Source organism: Brachyistius frenatus, unplaced genomic scaffold (assembly GCF_029030835.1).
Source record: "Brachyistius frenatus isolate BFR_SWC_R1_liver_20210118 unplaced genomic scaffold, ASM2903083v1 Contig_13, whole genome shotgun sequence".
NCBI lineage: Eukaryota > Metazoa > Chordata > Actinopteri > Embiotocidae > Brachyistius > Brachyistius frenatus.
In genome coordinates this window covers 1,870,418-1,888,470 of record NW_027210612.1, presented here as the reverse complement: position 1 = coordinate 1,888,470, position 18,053 = coordinate 1,870,418, and the positions used below count along the sequence as shown (strand labels likewise).

The window sequence follows — 18,053 nt, the reverse complement described above, 5'->3', positions numbered from 1 at the left end:
CACCATATATAGAGGCACATTGTATGCATGCAGTGGAATTTAAGTTAAGGCTATAATGACCAGTAATATGAGGTTGTTGTTTTTTTTGCGAGAAGGTCACGATTTTGTATATATGCACTTGTAGCGAGCAGGGAGTCTCTCATGGTTGCTAAGCAACTTGGCCAAATTATGAAATAGTCCAGCACATAACCACCCCCATAAATGGTGATATGTCATTTTTACCATTGAGATTTTGTAGATAAGACAGTTGAATAATTGGCTAAATTATCTTGCTGCTGGTCACAACTTCATATTTACTGCAGAGAACTGTAACGCTCGGGAAGGACACAAATTCACATTCTAAAATGTAAACTTTTCTTTTAAAACTCCATTTTCTGGGCTCAAAGTTTCGTGGTTTTCACCACCAACTCCTTTCAAACTGCTCAGCTTTGCCTCCATTATGTGCACTGTGACACATAGGTAGCACAGAAAAGCGACCCACCACCCGCCTGGCACACACTGCCTAAATGTCAGACTCCTAATACTGCTAATGGTTGGTTGCTGTGTGTGTGTGTGTGTGTGTGTGTGTGTGTGTGTGTGTGTGTGTGTGTGTGTGTGTGTGTGTGTGTGTGTGTGTGTGTGTGTGTGTGTGTGTGTGTGTGTGTGTGTGTGTGTGTGTGTGTGTGTGTGTGTGTGTGTGTGTGTGTGCAGTATGTGTGAATAAAGACAGCAGGGCAAAGGCAGGCCTTGAGAAACCAGTAAATCACATTATGCATTGCAATCTCTATATATCACAGCCACTGCCATTCTGCCCACTGGCTGTTCCGAGTCCCCTCTCTGTATTTCAGTCCTCTGGAAAGACGGCTGAAACTCAAGACATCTCAGGATAACGTCGACGAATTCATAATATTTGGGTTAATTAAATGTTTTGGTTTTCAAAATGTCCTGATGCAAAGGAGCCACAGTGTAACAAAGAAGCTCTCTTTCTTTGTGTTATTGAACCAGAGTGTGGAAATGGACGTAATGACGAGACTCTGGAAGGCTGAACGAGGCTAAAACAGATCCTCTTTATCTATTTATAACAAGGAGATGTATTTCCCGACTCGTGTGTCTTTGTTCTTATCGCCTAGCATGCATTTTTAAATCACATAAACCCTGTATTTCTCACACCCACACGCACACCTCGCCAAGAATGGGTTGCTTTGATCGACGGGGAGCGTGGCAGTGATGGTCAGAGGCTGCGTGTCAGAGTAATTACAGAGCAGCCATGTTGGCAGGCCAGGGCTAGACCCACAGGAAGAGGAAACGGCAGCGGTGCGGCTCGCATAAGTAGGGTTTCACCCTCAAAAGTGGTCCCGCCTCTGTTCTTTTCACCAGACTGTCACGTGAGAACACGCAGATGGCTAATTTCTCCTGCAACCCTTGTGAATTTTTTTTACCCTGTCCCCTTTCGAGAGAGGTGAAAGGTCACTTCTGTGGTCACATCCAAGTCACAGTTTTCCATTTCTGATCCCCTGAGCAGAGGTCAACTCCCGAGAGGGGAAGGTAAAAAAAAAAAAAAATCACCATGAAATAGAGAGAGGAAGGGCAAGTAATGTGCTCATAAATTGTTAAAAGCAGACAGCTAAGTGTTTAGTTCCTCCCTGCTGTTCATCTTTCTCCCCTTCAACACTTTCTTTTCGTGCGGTGTAATTCTAAGTGACTGGTACAGACGAGTCTTTTCCAGCGTTTTAACAAATCTATGTTTCCACGTGTCATCTGTGATATCACTTATGATTCCCCCCCCCCTCCCCCTTTGTGTTTTTATCCCCGAGGGAACAGGACCAATTGAAGAACTATGGCTTCCAAGCAGGGACCAGTCTGGCCTGGCCACCAAATTCACAGACCTTGACTCCTTTGGGGAAACACAAGGGAGACCTGAAGGATAATGACAGATGAAGATGGTTTGGGACAGTAGAGAGAAAGGTGACGAGAGCGACGGGCAGGCAACGGAATGGGAAAAGAGAAGATGTAGACAGAGGGAATGACAAACATTTGGAAACTGACACGGATAAACATTAACAAAACTTGTTGAAGTCAACAAAGGGGAGGGAAATAAAGAGGATAGATGGATCAAGAGAAAGAAGGGGAAAGGCTGTGGCATTCTGAACACTTACCAGAGTACTTTTGTTGCTCATGTTCACTTGAGACAATGTGCAGTGGAGCAGCTGCGAAGCTCAGCTGTCTCCTATTCCACCCCCTTTCAGAGATCAGCCAGCAAAACTATGCAGAACAAAACCTCTGTCCGTCAGGACCGATCAACGCAATCTCTCACTTAATCAGGACGTCAATCATCCAGCTAATCAGAGAAATAAACTTAACAGGAAAGCACAGGATAAGCAATAGTGTGAGGCATGGCAAGAATATGGAAGCTGACTAATGTACGGAAACATTAATGAAGAAAGCGTTTTGATATCATTTATGGTGCATTTCTCAGCTATCTCAAAATAAAGCAGCTTGCATGTTAGGAGCCGAGTGTGCCATTAAGTGTGCTGGATTTAAATGGTTGGGATTCACACAACACGATGCATGCATGCACGTGGTCTAGCGTTAACGTAGTTTTATCTCTGCAAGATCAGACTCACTGTTTATAGCTTACTTGCTTATTCTTTTTTCTTTTCTGATTGCTGGCGGTCCTGTGGTCCAAAGCTGTGGTAATTTCTTCGGATATTTGACCTTGCGAAAAACATGGGGTGGCTTTTATTGTGAAGCAATCACAGCAAACGCAACGTTTTCGTCCCTGCAGTTCGCCCTGACAGCGATCGTTTATCAACTTTTCATCAGCGATTCAGGTTTGAATATTGCAGGGAGCGATGGAACGAGAAAGGGTAGTCACAGTGAGATGTTATATAAAGCGCTGCAGCTGCGTACCTTCAACTCTTCACGAAGGTACGCAGCTCGTGGCGTGATGGTAAAAGGATATATGTCGTTTGGTTTCCCTGTAAACAAACACACAGCTTGTTGTATTTCTGACTAAGTGGCTGCTGAAGAAGTGTTTGATGCGAAGACGGAGCCCAATTGCTGTTACCATGGTAACAACGGGTGTTGCAAATTCAGTGTGGACTGAAATCCTCAGAATTACAACTTGACAAGTGAGACTGAACCAAAGTGTCTGATGTAACTCCCATTACTTACACTTAATTTACTAACCAGAAATCCTGGAATCTGTATACGTAGGATTTATTCATATTTGGTGCTGATGGAAAGCTACATTTGTTTAAATAGCAATCACATGTTTAATTTACTGACCTATTTGTACCCAATAAATCTTCCGAAGACCAATGTTGTACAAACAAAAAGTAAAATTCAGACATAACTATGAAGGCTCATCCCAAAAAGCAACCATGTCACCAAATCTGCCATTTACTCAGAACAACACCGATTTTAGAGAAAATGATTCTTCTCACTTTTGTCAAGAAAACAACAAAGTGTGTCTCTGAGTCTTAATGGCCCTGTAATGTCTCAATTAGAGCCCTGCGTTGGACAGTTCTCTTCAATCCCACACCCGCCCACTCCCAAGATTTCAGACCACCACTGCCTGTTCCTGCAGATGCGCCAACCCGCTCCCGCTGCCCGCTCCCGAGATTCTGACCACTCATGTCGGCAAAAACTGTACTCGAAATCTCTCCGCCCTGTCACGTTCGCCCTCGTGAATTCATTTAACGAAATGTTTTTACAGCTACTCAAGTGTTTAACAAGCCCCCGTCAGAGGACAGGCCTTAGTTGTAACTGCATACTATTAACCAATCAGATCCAGAAAATATGTCCTGTCTAAGGCTACAAATTACTTCTAAGCAATCGATAAATATGGACTGTATTAACTGAAATAGTCTTTCATATTTTCCAGATTGTCTTTTGCGAGAAAAGACCTTTAAACGATCACTCATTTGGATACTTTTCTCTTGTACAAGTGGATAAAGCAGAATTCATAACTAAATTCATTATAAATATTAAGGCATAAACATATTTTCCAGTGGGGCCAAAAAAAAAGAAAAAAAAAGGCAGTCCTGCCGTTGTATTCTATTTTTCAGTCCCATGCTCACAGCGATTTAAAAAAGTTTCTCTCACTATTGTGTTTTTGGATTTACAATCTTAAACGAGATTTCGTGCCACCATGATTCGGCTGCTTGTTTCTGCCGGCCAAATGTTCTTGTTACACAAGAAATTGTTAGATCCATGACATTCACTGAGTGTGTTTATGTTCCCTAAAGGATGAAGCCTGTCGATTCTGAACACGCGTGAGCTTCCCAGTGGCTCCCCTGAGGCCAAAATTAGAACTTTGCACATAATATATTCTAATATGCATAATCTAATGAGCAGATTGCCATCAAATTGTCTGAGCAAATGCTCCCAAAGGAATACATTCTTTACTTTAGTCCCACTTTTATGAAAAAATTTCACATATTTAACTGGTGTCTAAAAATAGCGCCGTCATCACCAGCACGAGCATTTTGTTGTATTTTTATTTTTATTTTTTTTTAATGTACAGTGAACCCTCGTTTTTCGCGGGGGTTACGTTCCAAATAGAAACCGTGATAGGCGAAATCCGTGAAGTAGTAACCTTTATTTTTTTTACAATTATTATACAATGAAATACTCCATAATACATTGAAACCAAAGAACAAAACCTTTTTACAGGCCCAAGCATTTCTTTAACAAATAAAAGTACTGCATAAATGTTTTTTTTTACAAATAACTACTGTACTGTAAAATAATAATTTTAATCATCAATACGAACTGAAGGCTTCAAATTGCTGAGATCAGCACCGCCCCACTGCGACCCGAGTCATTGGATTAGAACGGGAGGAAATGAAAAATGATTATGAAAAAAAATACAAAGTACAGTAGGACAAATAGTGACTCGTGTATTTCACTGCTCTTCTGACTGAGCCGCTGCATCCTGACTCCGCTCTGCAGCGGTTCTTTCTTCTAAAGCCGGCGGTGCAGGTGTGGTTTTTCGAGAGAAGAACATAGTTATCGGTAGTTGTTGTCGCTCTTTTTTCTTCTGGGCAAAAAGATTCTTATAAACCGACATGCCACCATCGATTATTTTTAATTTGGCAAGCTGTTTTACGTACGTGTACATATTAAACCGCAACGTTATTGACAAACAGGTAGAGAAGAAGCGGAGAGACTGTTTAGCCAATCAGAATGCAGAACACAATGCACGATGCAAATCCGTGAAGCAGCGAGACCGTGAAAGGTGAACCGCGTTATAGCGAGGGTTCACTGTATATGCATTTTAGCTCAGGATAATTTCATATTGCCCTTGTACATTGAATTTCAAGAAAACGATTCTAATGAGAAGGATGCGATTTTATAAACACTGATGTCTGATCTTCAACCAGTTTTGAAGATGCTGAACTCCTTTTAACTGTCTGTAAAACACTCAGAGTTGAAGCCACCACTGCTACCGTACATTAGAAACCTCAAAAGAGGTAAACAGTAAAGAGCCAACAAGTCATCCACCCCATTTTAACCATATATATATATATATATACTATGCATTAAAATGATCACTTGAACTTGAAGTTACTACTTCCTTAGAGTTATTCAATCTTAGTTTTAGCAACAGTAAATTTGATTTGATTTTATACACTTTATTAATCCCCGAGGGGAAATTTCATCACTACAGCATGGGGGCTCTCAGGGGGGAGATGCTGCAGCAGGCTGCCACGACCGCGGCGCCAGGTAACCTGACCTGAGGTGCATGTCATCATCCAGATGGGAGGAAGCCGGAGAACCCACGCAAGCACAGGGAGAACATGCAAACTCCGCACAGAAAGGCCCAGGACCGGATTCGAACCCGGAACCTTTTTTGCTGTGAGGTGACAGTGCTAACCACTGCACCACCGTGCCACCCTAAACGCAGTTTTAAAACACTGTCCCATATCATAGTTGGAAACAGGAAGCAAACAGCCTCCTCCTAGCAAGGGAAAAACTCTCATTATATGGACATCATCTGAACTGAAATTTTCAAGAAAAAAAATGTATGACCGATGACCAAAAAGTAAAGCTGTGACTTCAGTGGTACACGCAACTCGATGACATTTTCCTTTCCATTTATAAATATCTATAAAATCTATTAAAAAAAATAATAGATCGTAAATAAAGGCATCACTTTAGAATATGTGAAGTCATCATTTTAAAAAGTAATTCACTTTTTTTTTTTAAACAGCTGTTTCGAAGCCAGCACGCTCTTTGCCATCTCTATTTTTATATTCCTAACTATGCGGTGCCATATATATTTTGTTACATAAAAATGCAACATGTCTAACAACCTCTTTTTAAGTACAGAAATACATGTACAGGAGGAGCCTTGCTCGGGCTCCTTTCCTGAGCTCTCCATGGTGCTGAAAATATGCACTTGCGCAGAATAGCTTCGGCCTATGCGTCCTGCTCAAACTCAGAGATGGAGCACAACCTCTTGTGTGTCACCGTGGCCAATGGGTTTCACATGTTAGATGACCAGCGTTGATAGAATTACGTTGTCTGGATATTAGAACTAATCCTTACTGCTCTCACTGGTCAACATAATAATTGAAGCACACATTTCATCGCAATCTATCCGGAGTGTGAATCCTGACTGGCACTGGTAAAGAAAACAACATCAAAAGAGTAGTAACTATTTAAAAAAATTGCTTTCTTATAATTATGTGCAACCTGCCATTCAGAATCAATTATAAATGGGTAACTGCACTTATATAGCGCCTTTGTACTGTATCTTAACAGACAAAGTGCTTTACAGTTTCCCTCTCATTGATTAACACACACACACACACACACACACACACACACACACACACACACACACACACACACACACACACACACACACACACACACACACACACACACACACACACACACCAGCGGTGGCAGAGCTGCCAGGCAAGGCCCGGCTTGCCCATCGGGTTTAGTTTCTTGCCCGGGGACACTTCGACATGTGTACAGGAGGATCGAATCGCTAACCTCGCCGTTAGTGAACAAGCTAAGAGTCAACAATAACAATGGAGCCGCATTTCTGTAAGTGATAGTACCACACTATTTCCACTGTAACACAAAAAAAAAAACTGGTACTGGAACTGGAGACAAAAACCCTTCTACAGGCTAATCCACAATGATATGTGCAAGTTTAATTGATACAGCCATGAAAAGGAAAGGGGGGGGGGATGTGTTAACAGACTTCATGTATACTTTCAAGCATTATGCAAATCTGACAAGACCGGACCAAAAAAAAAAAGCATCTTCATAACATCTATGACAGATACATGATGCAGAGGTTCAGCCTTCATGGCAGTAACAGTAAGCGATAGACTTACTATCAGTGCAGTCAAAGAACATACTGACACTTAATTCATGCAAATTCATTTATTCCATATGACACTGTGTGTATGGTCATGGGTGCAGTCAAATGTATTCGTTTACAAACTTTCCAACTGGTCTAATGAACGGAAATGTACAACTATCTGCAAGAAGCCCTGACAGCAACACTCAAATGACCAATTAATTACATTTGTATCTGTATTCTTTGTCTTTAAAGTAAGAGTTCATCAACGATGTTCAAAATGGCTCCCACTGATGTGAACACAGATCAACTTTCCAAATGCTTCCCTGGCGGGCAGGTAAATTAATAGTCAAATTAAGGTGTCGCTTAATCTCGATGGTATAGGCTGTCATAGAGCAGTGAGGCAGCCCCTTCATCCCTTATCATCCATCTTTAATGAGGCATTCAGCTATGAACCCGTGCATTCGGCGCATCATCTGTACATGATGTCCACACATGCTGTCATTTGGAGCTCAACACTATAGGGGCATCATTTTACAAAGCTCATGTCACTCGGAAATTGGTCTGCCTCACTTGGTCCACGACTAGATACATTTCATAGCGTTCAGAGCAATGCTGTGCAGCAGACAGAACACTGAGCCAGACAAGACCTGATGGGATTTCGCGTTTCTGAGCATCAAACAAGGCTTTAATTGACAGCTGGGCTATTCACTCTGTGTAGCCACTATGGAAAATGTCAAGAGAGGTCAAGAGGTAAAATTTTTTTTTTTTTTTAAAAACGGTGTGACCGGCACGCTCACTTTGGACGAACAAGGTTCAGCCTTGGGGGCTGCCCTTCGCTGTCATTCAGACTTGTATTTCCCCTTAAATAACATTCCATTTCATGAGTGCCCAATGCTCACTTAACTAATAAAGACACCGACCGGGGTGCTGGTGAAATGAGGTGAAATCTTAGCATTGTAACATGCTGGCTATAAAAGCAGAGAAACCTGAGCCCCAAACACTTTCCCAACCCTGTCTGAGAAAGGAAGCTCTGCTTGCGTGCTCACCCACAGGATTGGCTTCACAGAGCCATGTATTCCACTATGAGAGAGACGCGACCTCTAAATAGGAAGCAGAAACACCGCCTGCTGGGATCTTTGAAGGTCACTGACGTGTCCTCTACACTCTCCCTCCCTCTCTGTCTCTCTCTCTCTCTCTCTCTCTCTCTGTGCATCACTGCACACAGCCCAAAGCGCCAATTATAACGTTAACCGCGTTTTGATGTCCATGTATCAGTGCACCGCTGGCACCGATGAATGATGAGGGTGGGTGGTGGGCTGAGGGGAGTGGAACGAAGATGAGGAGGGGTGAGGGGAGGGGGGGGGGAGTAGGAGATGGCTGGCTCTGCCTGATAATCAGCACCAGAAAATACTAGTCTTAGGGCTGTGCCCGTGCTGGCCTGTCTGGTCGCTGTGATTCAATGCAAAGGCATAAAAGGTTGGGTGCATTTCTAGTATCTTAACAGTTCTGTATAGTAAGCAGAAAATACAAATCTGACAATGGGACTATAATACAAACTGAGTTTAATGTGACAAATGGGATGGGTGATGTAGACTCAGCATTCGGACAACAACAGTACTCTCAATGTTTCTCTGTAACTCTTACACGCGAAAACACAGACATCTGCAAACAGAAATATATATATATATATATATATATATAATATGTGACCATAAAAATAAAAATTAAGCTGCAAAAGAAAAAGTAAGGTCCGTACACACTGCGGGGCCGTATCAGTACCACCACACAGATGAAGTAAATACATTTTGCTGTCCCTCTTAAACTACAGCTTAAAACACACAACACGGAGACAAATCCGCGTGGGAACATAACATCAGCTAAACCCTTCTCTCGAGTCACTGAAACTGCTGAAATGTTTGTCGACCATAGAAATAGCATTAAATTTGAGTTCTATGGCTTGATTATAGGGTGAGCACACCCAGCCCACACACACACCCATACACAAACTTCCTCTGATGTTAAGCTGTTTAAGGACAACAACAGTTTGAGGAAGAAAGCTGGTAGACTAGAAACCGTAAGCTACGATCCTGCTGGCTAGCCAGGTACTAGCTAGCTATCTCCCTCCTGCAGGCCTCCAATGCCAGCTTAGCCTCGCTGGTCTCCACCGGCGGATATATATGCAAATGGTTTCCCACTGCCAGTTTGACTAGGCAAGGATCAGGTGGCTTAAGACCCTATCGCACATTTCCAATGTTGGGAATGCCATTCTGACACTGTTTCCTCCCCCCCACACACACACACCCTTCCCCCCATGCGGAGCCAGGTATACCCTTCCCCTCTAACCTTTAACCTTTGAATACTTCCCCCGCCGTGGATGTCCTTTTAATAGTCCGGTGACTGGCCAAAGAAGACATAACAGCTTGACAGCAGGGTGGCACGGTGCGGGGGTGGAGGGTGGACCTCTGTGTCAGCCTCATGATATACATAGTTCCGCCTGATATATGGCCTCTCCTTGTCTGCGGATTAACATACATCAGCAAGGCACACTACAGTTGTCCTTAGATGGCCATCAAATCAGGCCCAGGGAATTAAGGATTAGGGCCCAGAAAAAGGGAGGATCTCCACTGAATAATAACTCGTGAGTCCCACGTCCCACATTAGAGGAGTGTGAGCGAAGAAAGTCAATCAGTGATACTGAACATAGCAAAGTCCTAAAAGCTTACATTGTATCTGCTGTGGGATTCTTGAGTATATCATCTGTTTTCCTGCATCTGATTATCATTCGTAAGCAGATCCAGACAGCGAGATAGATTAAAAGGGAACAGTTACGCTGCTTTCCTCTGTTACGTATCGTTGTCGAATGGAAATCTTTTACGCAGATCAAGAAATTTGAAGATGTTACTTTTGTGTTCTGGAAAATTGTAACTGGCATTTTTAAACATGTTTCTGACATTTTATAGACGAAACAACCAGTCAATTAATTAGCAGACTAATGATTATGGAAAATAATCATTAGTTGCAGTGCTACTCATGACGAGGCGGGCCGGGGACAGCTGTAGTGGAAACTGGTCACGCTTTGCCTCGGGACAGCTGTGGGGCACGCTCACGCCGGCAAGTGTCAACAACACATGACAAGACACATGCGACTCAACCGCCGGCCACAAGAACAAAGCAGTCCGCCGACACACACATTCCTCAGATGAGAAACGCGCATACGTACAGACATATATACACACAAGTCTTTATCCAGTGTTTTGTGCTGTCCGGTGACATCCACGTTCTCATTCGAGCTGCTCTTTGCATTTCAGCTCTGGGTTTCCATAAGCCAGTGCGGGATGTAAGTGGGCCGAGCTGGGCCAAGTTAGGCCGAGGTTAGCGAGAGCGACAGCTGACGGCAGGGCGTGTGCTCTGTGCCCTGCGCTGCTCTGGGGAAATGCGGCTGGTCCGTTGCCAAGCACAAGGGAATACACAGGCTCGCAACAGCCCCTCTCTGCAGGCACCTCCGCAATCCATTCCACTTAAAAGGTAAGCGCACTGAAAAGAGTCCCGGCATGCCTCGTTCACTCCGCCACAGATTTATTTTTCCCCCGTCGCACGGGCGGACACAAATGTGGCCACAGACTCCGACGCATGCAAACAGTGTGGAGGGTTTCAGACTCGGGTTTGATTAATTACCCTGCAACGAAAACCTCGCAGCGTAAAAATCAATAACAATCTTCGATTATGGAAAATGCATCGTGGCGGTTTAAAATTCACCAGGGCTGCCATGTTTCGTTGGAGACGGGTCATGAGAAGGATTTCTCTTTGTGGTTTACGAAACAGATTTACGCACAAGAGATTTATCTTGCCACCTTTAAGCCTAAGGCCATTAAGTGTTAAGTGATAATACTTCATCATGAAACCTCCAACTGCAACACTGAAAAGGATCAGAGAAAATGGAGCCGAGACAACAGATGTGGCCTCGCCCTTCCACTTTATGAGTCAGATCACACAAGCAGTACGTGGCACTCAGTGAGGAGAACCAACACACAGCACATCAAACTCTCATTAAGTAAGATGAAATTTTAACGATCCCATGATTGCCACAGGGACACTTTGCCGGTGCAGCAGCAAACAAGCACGGGAAACAAAACAAGCTTAATACAAATTATCAAGAAAAAAGTCATGGGAAAACTTTAAAACATCAGATATAGCATCAGATATCAAGATTAAAAAAAAAAAGGCAGAATAAATTGAAAATGTCTTCACTAATCCGGCCTAAAACCAAAAGTTGAATCAAAGGAAATAAAGAATGAGCTATTAATGCAGTATCACGTAGGATTAAATTTGTATGTAGAGAAAGATGTGGAGTGGATATACAAATGTGGAGAAAACTGTGTCTACAAAACTGCTCTGAAAGCACAAATATACTCCATCCATTGTTCAATGTGTAATTTAATAGCTAAACAATGTTGCAGATGTCTGCTATCATTGCTAAAATGTTGAACATGAGATTAGTCGTCATCCAGGATGTTGTTTTTTGGTTTTTTTTTTTACATATATATTAAGTGATCTGCAGAGAACGGTAACGTTATCTTGATTAGACGTCAAGAGTACATTGTGCAAGCAGAGCGAGGCCCACTGCTCCATCACTCCTGCCGTTGAGCCGTTTGAACAGAAACAGTGGTACAATTCTGATGGCTGTTGGCTCCAAAGTGCACATAAAACACTGCGTGTTGCACCTTAGGGGGATGAGGGGGAGGCTGAAGGTGCTCAGTACAGTAGCTGCATCAGCTGTTTTGCCGAGGCGAGGTGAGAGGTGTATTTTTCTTAGCCCTCATTTGGTACACAGCATATCTCACCAAACCACGGAGATACGATGTGCAGCTCGGTGCTTGGATTGAAACACGTGACAGCTCCACGCTGACTTTGCTTGTGCAGCAGCTGCACAGTTAGGAGGGTAAAGGAGTGGTTTCACATCTGCCGCGTGTACCGGTGTGAACTGACATGTCGCCTTCTCCCTCTTAACTGCTTTGTAACAGGAGTCAGCAGCTTGCTGCTTCAATCACAAGTCCACTACCAGCTCTTCCTCTTACAGATCTAAAGCAGCTGACCGTTCTCCTTTTACGGCTCAAGATCGAACTGCCTCCCAAACACCTGTAGAGTCTAAAGAAACACGAACTGTGGCAACTGAAGCGGAGGTCATCAGCCACTGGAAGCACAGGCTGTGGTTGGATAATGATCTGAATTATTAGTCACAATTTTGCCCAACCAACAGATCAAAAACTAAAACATATTTCTTTGTATTATTATATAAGAGGTAAAAAGAGACTTTCTCATTTGATAAGTTTTAACCACAGCATGGTTAAATCATTTGTTATAAAACATTACTTAACTTAACTCTAGGTAAAATTAGGTTAACTCGTCTCGTATCTTCGTTGCTTTAGACCAGGGTCTTGGACTACGTTTCCAGAGGGAAAAAAAATAGTATTTTTTTTTTTTATTTTTTTTTTTTATGTAACAAAAACAAAAATTTCACACGTTTTACTTGCATAACAAATAACACAACAAACCAGAGGTGGGCGAAGAACAAAAATCTCCTATTGATGTAAATAATGAGGTTATTTTCTTACATATATTTCCTGTCTTTTTATATCTTTGTCCTGATCACTTATAGTGTAATGAGTTTTATGGTCTGTTGTGCTGTTTGTTTGTTTGATCTTTTGAACAGATTTTATTGTTTTTTGTAGCTTTACAGATATATAAATTATCTACTGTAAACTGACACGAGTTGGTTTAGTTGGATAAGACATGAATTATGTCAGTCGTCTTAATAATTTTAATAATTCCTCAGCCCTACAGCAGACCATATTAGGTCCTTCTTTTTTTTTTTTCCATTTCATTTTTCATTAAAACCATGTTTTCACAAGGCCGTTTTCTCCAGAGGAAGATGGTGCCATTCATGTTTGAATAGAGATCGGTGCCACAAACGCAAAGCCTCCATACTCCTCCTCCCCACGCATCCCAAATAACAGAGGCGTCATATAAGAACTCCTGGAGGTGGCATGATGCAGAGTAGATAACTAGACCGTTAGATAACCGTACAGCGGTGAAGCAGCACAGCAGAGAAACTGCACAAACCTCAACATATTCAGCGAGACTACAAGACAGCAGCAGGGAGGAAAAGAACAGGTTTATATGCTAACAAGCCTTGCAGCGTGCCGGTGGTTTCCTCCACTTCGGGAAGACTGAGTGGTCGTGCTGACATTTCTCTCCGTCGTGCATATGCATTATGATTGTCTCGAGTGAGTCTTTCCCTTCGTAAGGAAACCCCTTATTCAAAATGTGTGAAGTCTCGTGGGGCGCTGTAAAAAGGAAATTTAAAAAAAAAAATGTAGTTCACCCAGACGGTTTGAGAACTGATGTTTGCAGGGCGATCGAGGGGCAAATCGAATTACAAATGTGGTTGATATGTGGTTTGAGAATGCCATTTGAGCATTCTGACACACCTGGCAGATAAATGACGCCATAAATGTGGCCATTACTAGCACTGTGCAAGAAAAATCAATACCATTTGGTTTAGTTTTTTTTATTTGATGTTGCTTTTTTTTTAGTCCACCCAGGAGACAGCAACAGACCTCTAAAGCATTGTTTGTTAGTCCACAACTATACTGTCTTGTTTCAAAGAGACAGATTATCACTGGTTTCTACAGCTTCTGACTGTTTTTTTTTTTTTTTACAAGTCATAGGTGCATTTATTGGCTTTGTAGTAATAAGAACAGGAAAACGGGTCCATGCTTCATCATCACTGCTTTTAAATAGTCCTGATTCCAAAGATCCAAAAAGTTGTACGCCACTTTTCACTTTTCTACATCCTCTCGTCTCATTCCCTCTTCCCGTACGAGCCTTTGACTCTTGACCTCCCCCTTATGATCCTGACTGAGAAGTGGGCCATTTAAAAGACTCAGGATGCACTACAGATCACATGCAATGCAACACCTGCTCTCAAACCCCTTGTCACCCTCACAGCCCCCGTTTCCACTTCCTCCTGTGTCTCTCCCTCAGAGTTTCCACCTCTATTTCTTTCCCTCTGATTCCAGGTTCCCAGTACTGACAGAGAGCCGACCCCCCCCCCTCACCCCCCACCCCCCACACACACACACACATGCACATCCCAACGCCAACTATGCATCCTGTTTCTGACACATGCCAACTTAGCCGGCTTCACTAGTCAGCTGAACACAGATCCAGTTTCCCCTTCTTAATACTCCTAACAAGCCTTTTCCCTCCGCAGCCAAGTGTCAAGCCTCCCAAAGTCACCTAACGGCATGACTCTGCCTTCCACACACAGCAACACGACGACACAAAGAGGGAGCTCTCTCAGATCCATGCTTTCATTTTTCACCATTTCCCCTCATTTACGAGAGATAAGGTGCAACCAGATACCTGCCGGCAGTCACAAGATGGATACCTAATTATATTTGCGTGGCATTATTTCATCAGTTTCCTAGCAAGACAGCGAGACGTATGAAGGATGACATGTGGTTTGATGCCATTTCTGATACTGGGATCATAATACCGGCATAACAAAATGACAGGCAAGGTAATGGACTAAATAGCATCCACTGCAGAATTATCCCTCAGTGTAAATAAGAGCTGTTTAGATGACACAATGTTTTTCAAGCACGTTCTCCAGAGGCCCGAATGTATTTCAACTCTTATATCGTGTCAATGTCTGCTGGGGCGTTTCAACATGTTTGATCAAAACATGTTGTGATCTACAGTATCAAATGCCGCGGTCCAGCAGCACCAAAACGCAGCGTTCACTCCCATCCGAAGCCATCCTTATGTCAATGGAGACTCTGAAAAGAACTGGTTCAGTGGAAACCAGATTTGGATTCATTTAAAATGCCGTGTGCAGTCAAGACAGCATTAAAAGGCAGCCTAGATATTGGCCTATAATTTTTGGGAATGTATGTAATGGCTGAACAGCATGTTAAAAATAAACTGGGATTGCAGGGAGCTATATATAATAGAGGCCAGGCATGGCCCAATAGACCCGAGTACAGGAAATATCTACAGGTTTGAGGAAGGTTTCATGCAGCCCGTCAGATCAGCGCAGTCTTACAGGGAAATAGTGGGTAAAAGCTTGCGAAGAAAGCCGTAATTTGAGAAGGTAGTTTTAGTCGTGTGCTATCCAAAACCTAGAGCAAACACCGCTTTACTGAGATCTGTGATGGATTTTTGATCATCATCCATATGGCCGGCAGACTTTAAAAAATATATATATATTGTGACAAAAAATTCCCTATGCTGTGATCGCATTGTGTATTTGTACCCGCGTTTCTTGAGATACCTAAACACAACACAAACAACAAGCACAAAGGAGTTTCACTGAAATAACACTGATCTTACAATATTCAGCACGGCTGAAGAATGAAGAATATTTTCTGCCGGGTTTTTTGTTTTTTTTTTCAGTTAAGGGTGACCTGTCTCCCATCTGCCGTAATAACAAACAGAAATGGGCAAAATCATGTCAAGGCCACCAAAAGGACATGACAGAGGAGCAGCAGGAGGGACAATGGTCCTCCATTTGAATTGGATGCAACCCAAAGATATCAAGGACGAGGCGTATGACTCTCACTCTCTCTTCCTTGTGTCCATTGTTATCACTAAATCCTCTTTTCGACCCCTTTCTATTTAACACCGCTATAAACAGATTGGCACTGGCACTGCGCTTGCCATTACCTGTTGTTGTTGGGTTTTTTTTTTCTCATGCCAAGCAAGCATTATAAAATCAAACGTTAGGCCATGTTTTCCACACTTTGAGCAACATTACCTTCCAAACTGCCCCTGTGTTCAGCCAGGGGACCACTCACAATACACACAAGTGTGTGAGTCATGTGTGAAGCATGCTTTAATACGAATGTGATTCAGCTATGATTCATCCACCCCAAGCAAGGTAATGGGCAGTCACCCTTATTATCCTATTTCTATATTAGTCCTGTAGACAGGTTACCCTTCATCACCCCGCAACGACATATAATGCTGCGGCATCGACACATCATAGCCCCCATTGATGTAAACATGGATGTAAACATTTCAGAGCAGAGACCTGAGAAAAGAAGGGATGATGTTTCCACGGTTTTTGAAATTGCAGAGTGCACACTATGAAATGGGCAGCCTCGATTGTCATTGGATCCACATGAGAAGTCCCAGGGGACTTCATTAGGTCTCAACATGCTGGAATGTGCGGGATCATATGTTCGGTTACATACAGCCACAGCATGGCCATCTGAAACGCTAACTTTCCTCCTAGAAGTTACTACACTTCGGTGTGTGCTGAAGCGAAAAAATTTTTTTAAAAATGAAGGAATTTGCTCTGCTCTCATCCCACCCATATCTGTCATACAGCATCACCCCCTTCATTCAAGAGTGGGAGGTAGTAAACAGCCAAAGGACAATAACAATCATGATGCATTCATTATCTAGGCACCGCAATGGGCAATTAATGTTTCTTCAGTGGGTGCAGATGATACAGATAATAAGGAAAGCTTTAGGGGGGGGGGGGGGCATGTCACCACAATGAAGGCCAATACAGAGCAAGAAGTCAGGCCAGTGTCAGAAAAACACATAAATAACCACAGCATGTAGCCTAGTGGTTCTGTATGAGGGGTTTCACTAGAAAGAGAAAGAAAAGAAGAAAAAAAAAGATTGTTGACAAAGTAACAAACATACCTTGTGTTTAATGTTGCAGTGGCAACAAACAGTCCACAGATATTTGAGGGTCCTCCATAGCAGGATGATGAAGAGACCCCCAAAAAACGTCACCATGGAGGAGGCGAGGAATGCCCACCACATGCGCTGTCCATTATTGTCGCATGGCACCTCGGACGAGAACGGGATGACAACGTCTTCCATCTTGGATATTAAGATCGAAGAGTCCGGATTTATGTTATTATTGATATTGCTTGTCCTCATAGAGCTGTCGCTTCCATGGGGAACCGTGCCATCTGCCTCAGCTAGCATTTAGGAGCCTTGGAGAGCCTGTGCCAGCGTCCCCAGCCCCACTCACCAGCCATATTGCTTGGAGGAAAGAAAAAAAAAAGAAAAAAAAATTAAAATTTAAAAAAAAAAAATCCCCCTCTTTGCTGTAGATTATGTTCACCCACCCGACGAAGTCTCTTTAAGGTATTTTCAGAAGCCTGTGAATTGTTTATTCGTGACAGCGTGAGACACCGCACACGCGAACCTAACCAAAATAGCAGGTCGGTGGCCCTTGGAGAGAGGCATTTAAATCCGCAATAATGACGAATCTTAGGCGCTTCTCATTCTGAGGGGGTTTCTGGCTCTTTCGCGCCATATGCCATGGTAGAGACGGCGTCGTTTTGAGCCCCGGTCGAGGCTGCCCCCGCGGGGGGGGGGGGGGGGGGGGAGAGGAGAGAGGGGAGATGTTTCGGATAACGTAAACACAACGACAAGAGAAAATTGTTGCAGCCTGGTTTCGGCGAGGAGACCCCCCCCCTCTCTCTCTCTCTCTCTAGCCGTCTTCCATTCACGGATCTTTTGTCGATAAGCAAGGCGCAGAATCGATTTCACTTTCTTTCAGCCGTCAAATCGACTTGTGAACGGTTCGCAGCAAAGCGAGGAAAATACTCTTTGAGATCGAATTCAAATCTACGATTGTTTCACTGTCACTGCGGAGCGGAAGGCTCCCACGTTATTGCGGGCGCTTTCGCTGTCAATTCTGCGTAAAACAAAAACA

The 18,053-nt window shown here is 43.2% G+C and overlaps 1 protein-coding gene across 21 annotated transcripts in view; it reads right to left on the bottom strand.

Annotated features, from left to right (window-relative positions):
- Positions 1–17,707, bottom strand: part of kcnma1a (potassium large conductance calcium-activated channel, subfamily M, alpha member 1a) — a 146,328-nt gene extending 128,621 nt beyond the window's left edge. For all 21 annotated transcript variants that reach the window (XM_069692731.1, XM_069692713.1, XM_069692714.1 and 18 more), the window contains exon 1: positions 17,027–17,707. In XM_069692731.1, the coding sequence (XP_069548832.1) occupies positions 17,027–17,317 (291 nt within the window). In that variant the 5' untranslated portion in view covers positions 17,318–17,707. The remainder of the gene's footprint in view (positions 1–17,026) is intronic.
- Positions 17,708–18,053: the final 346 nt, after the last annotated feature.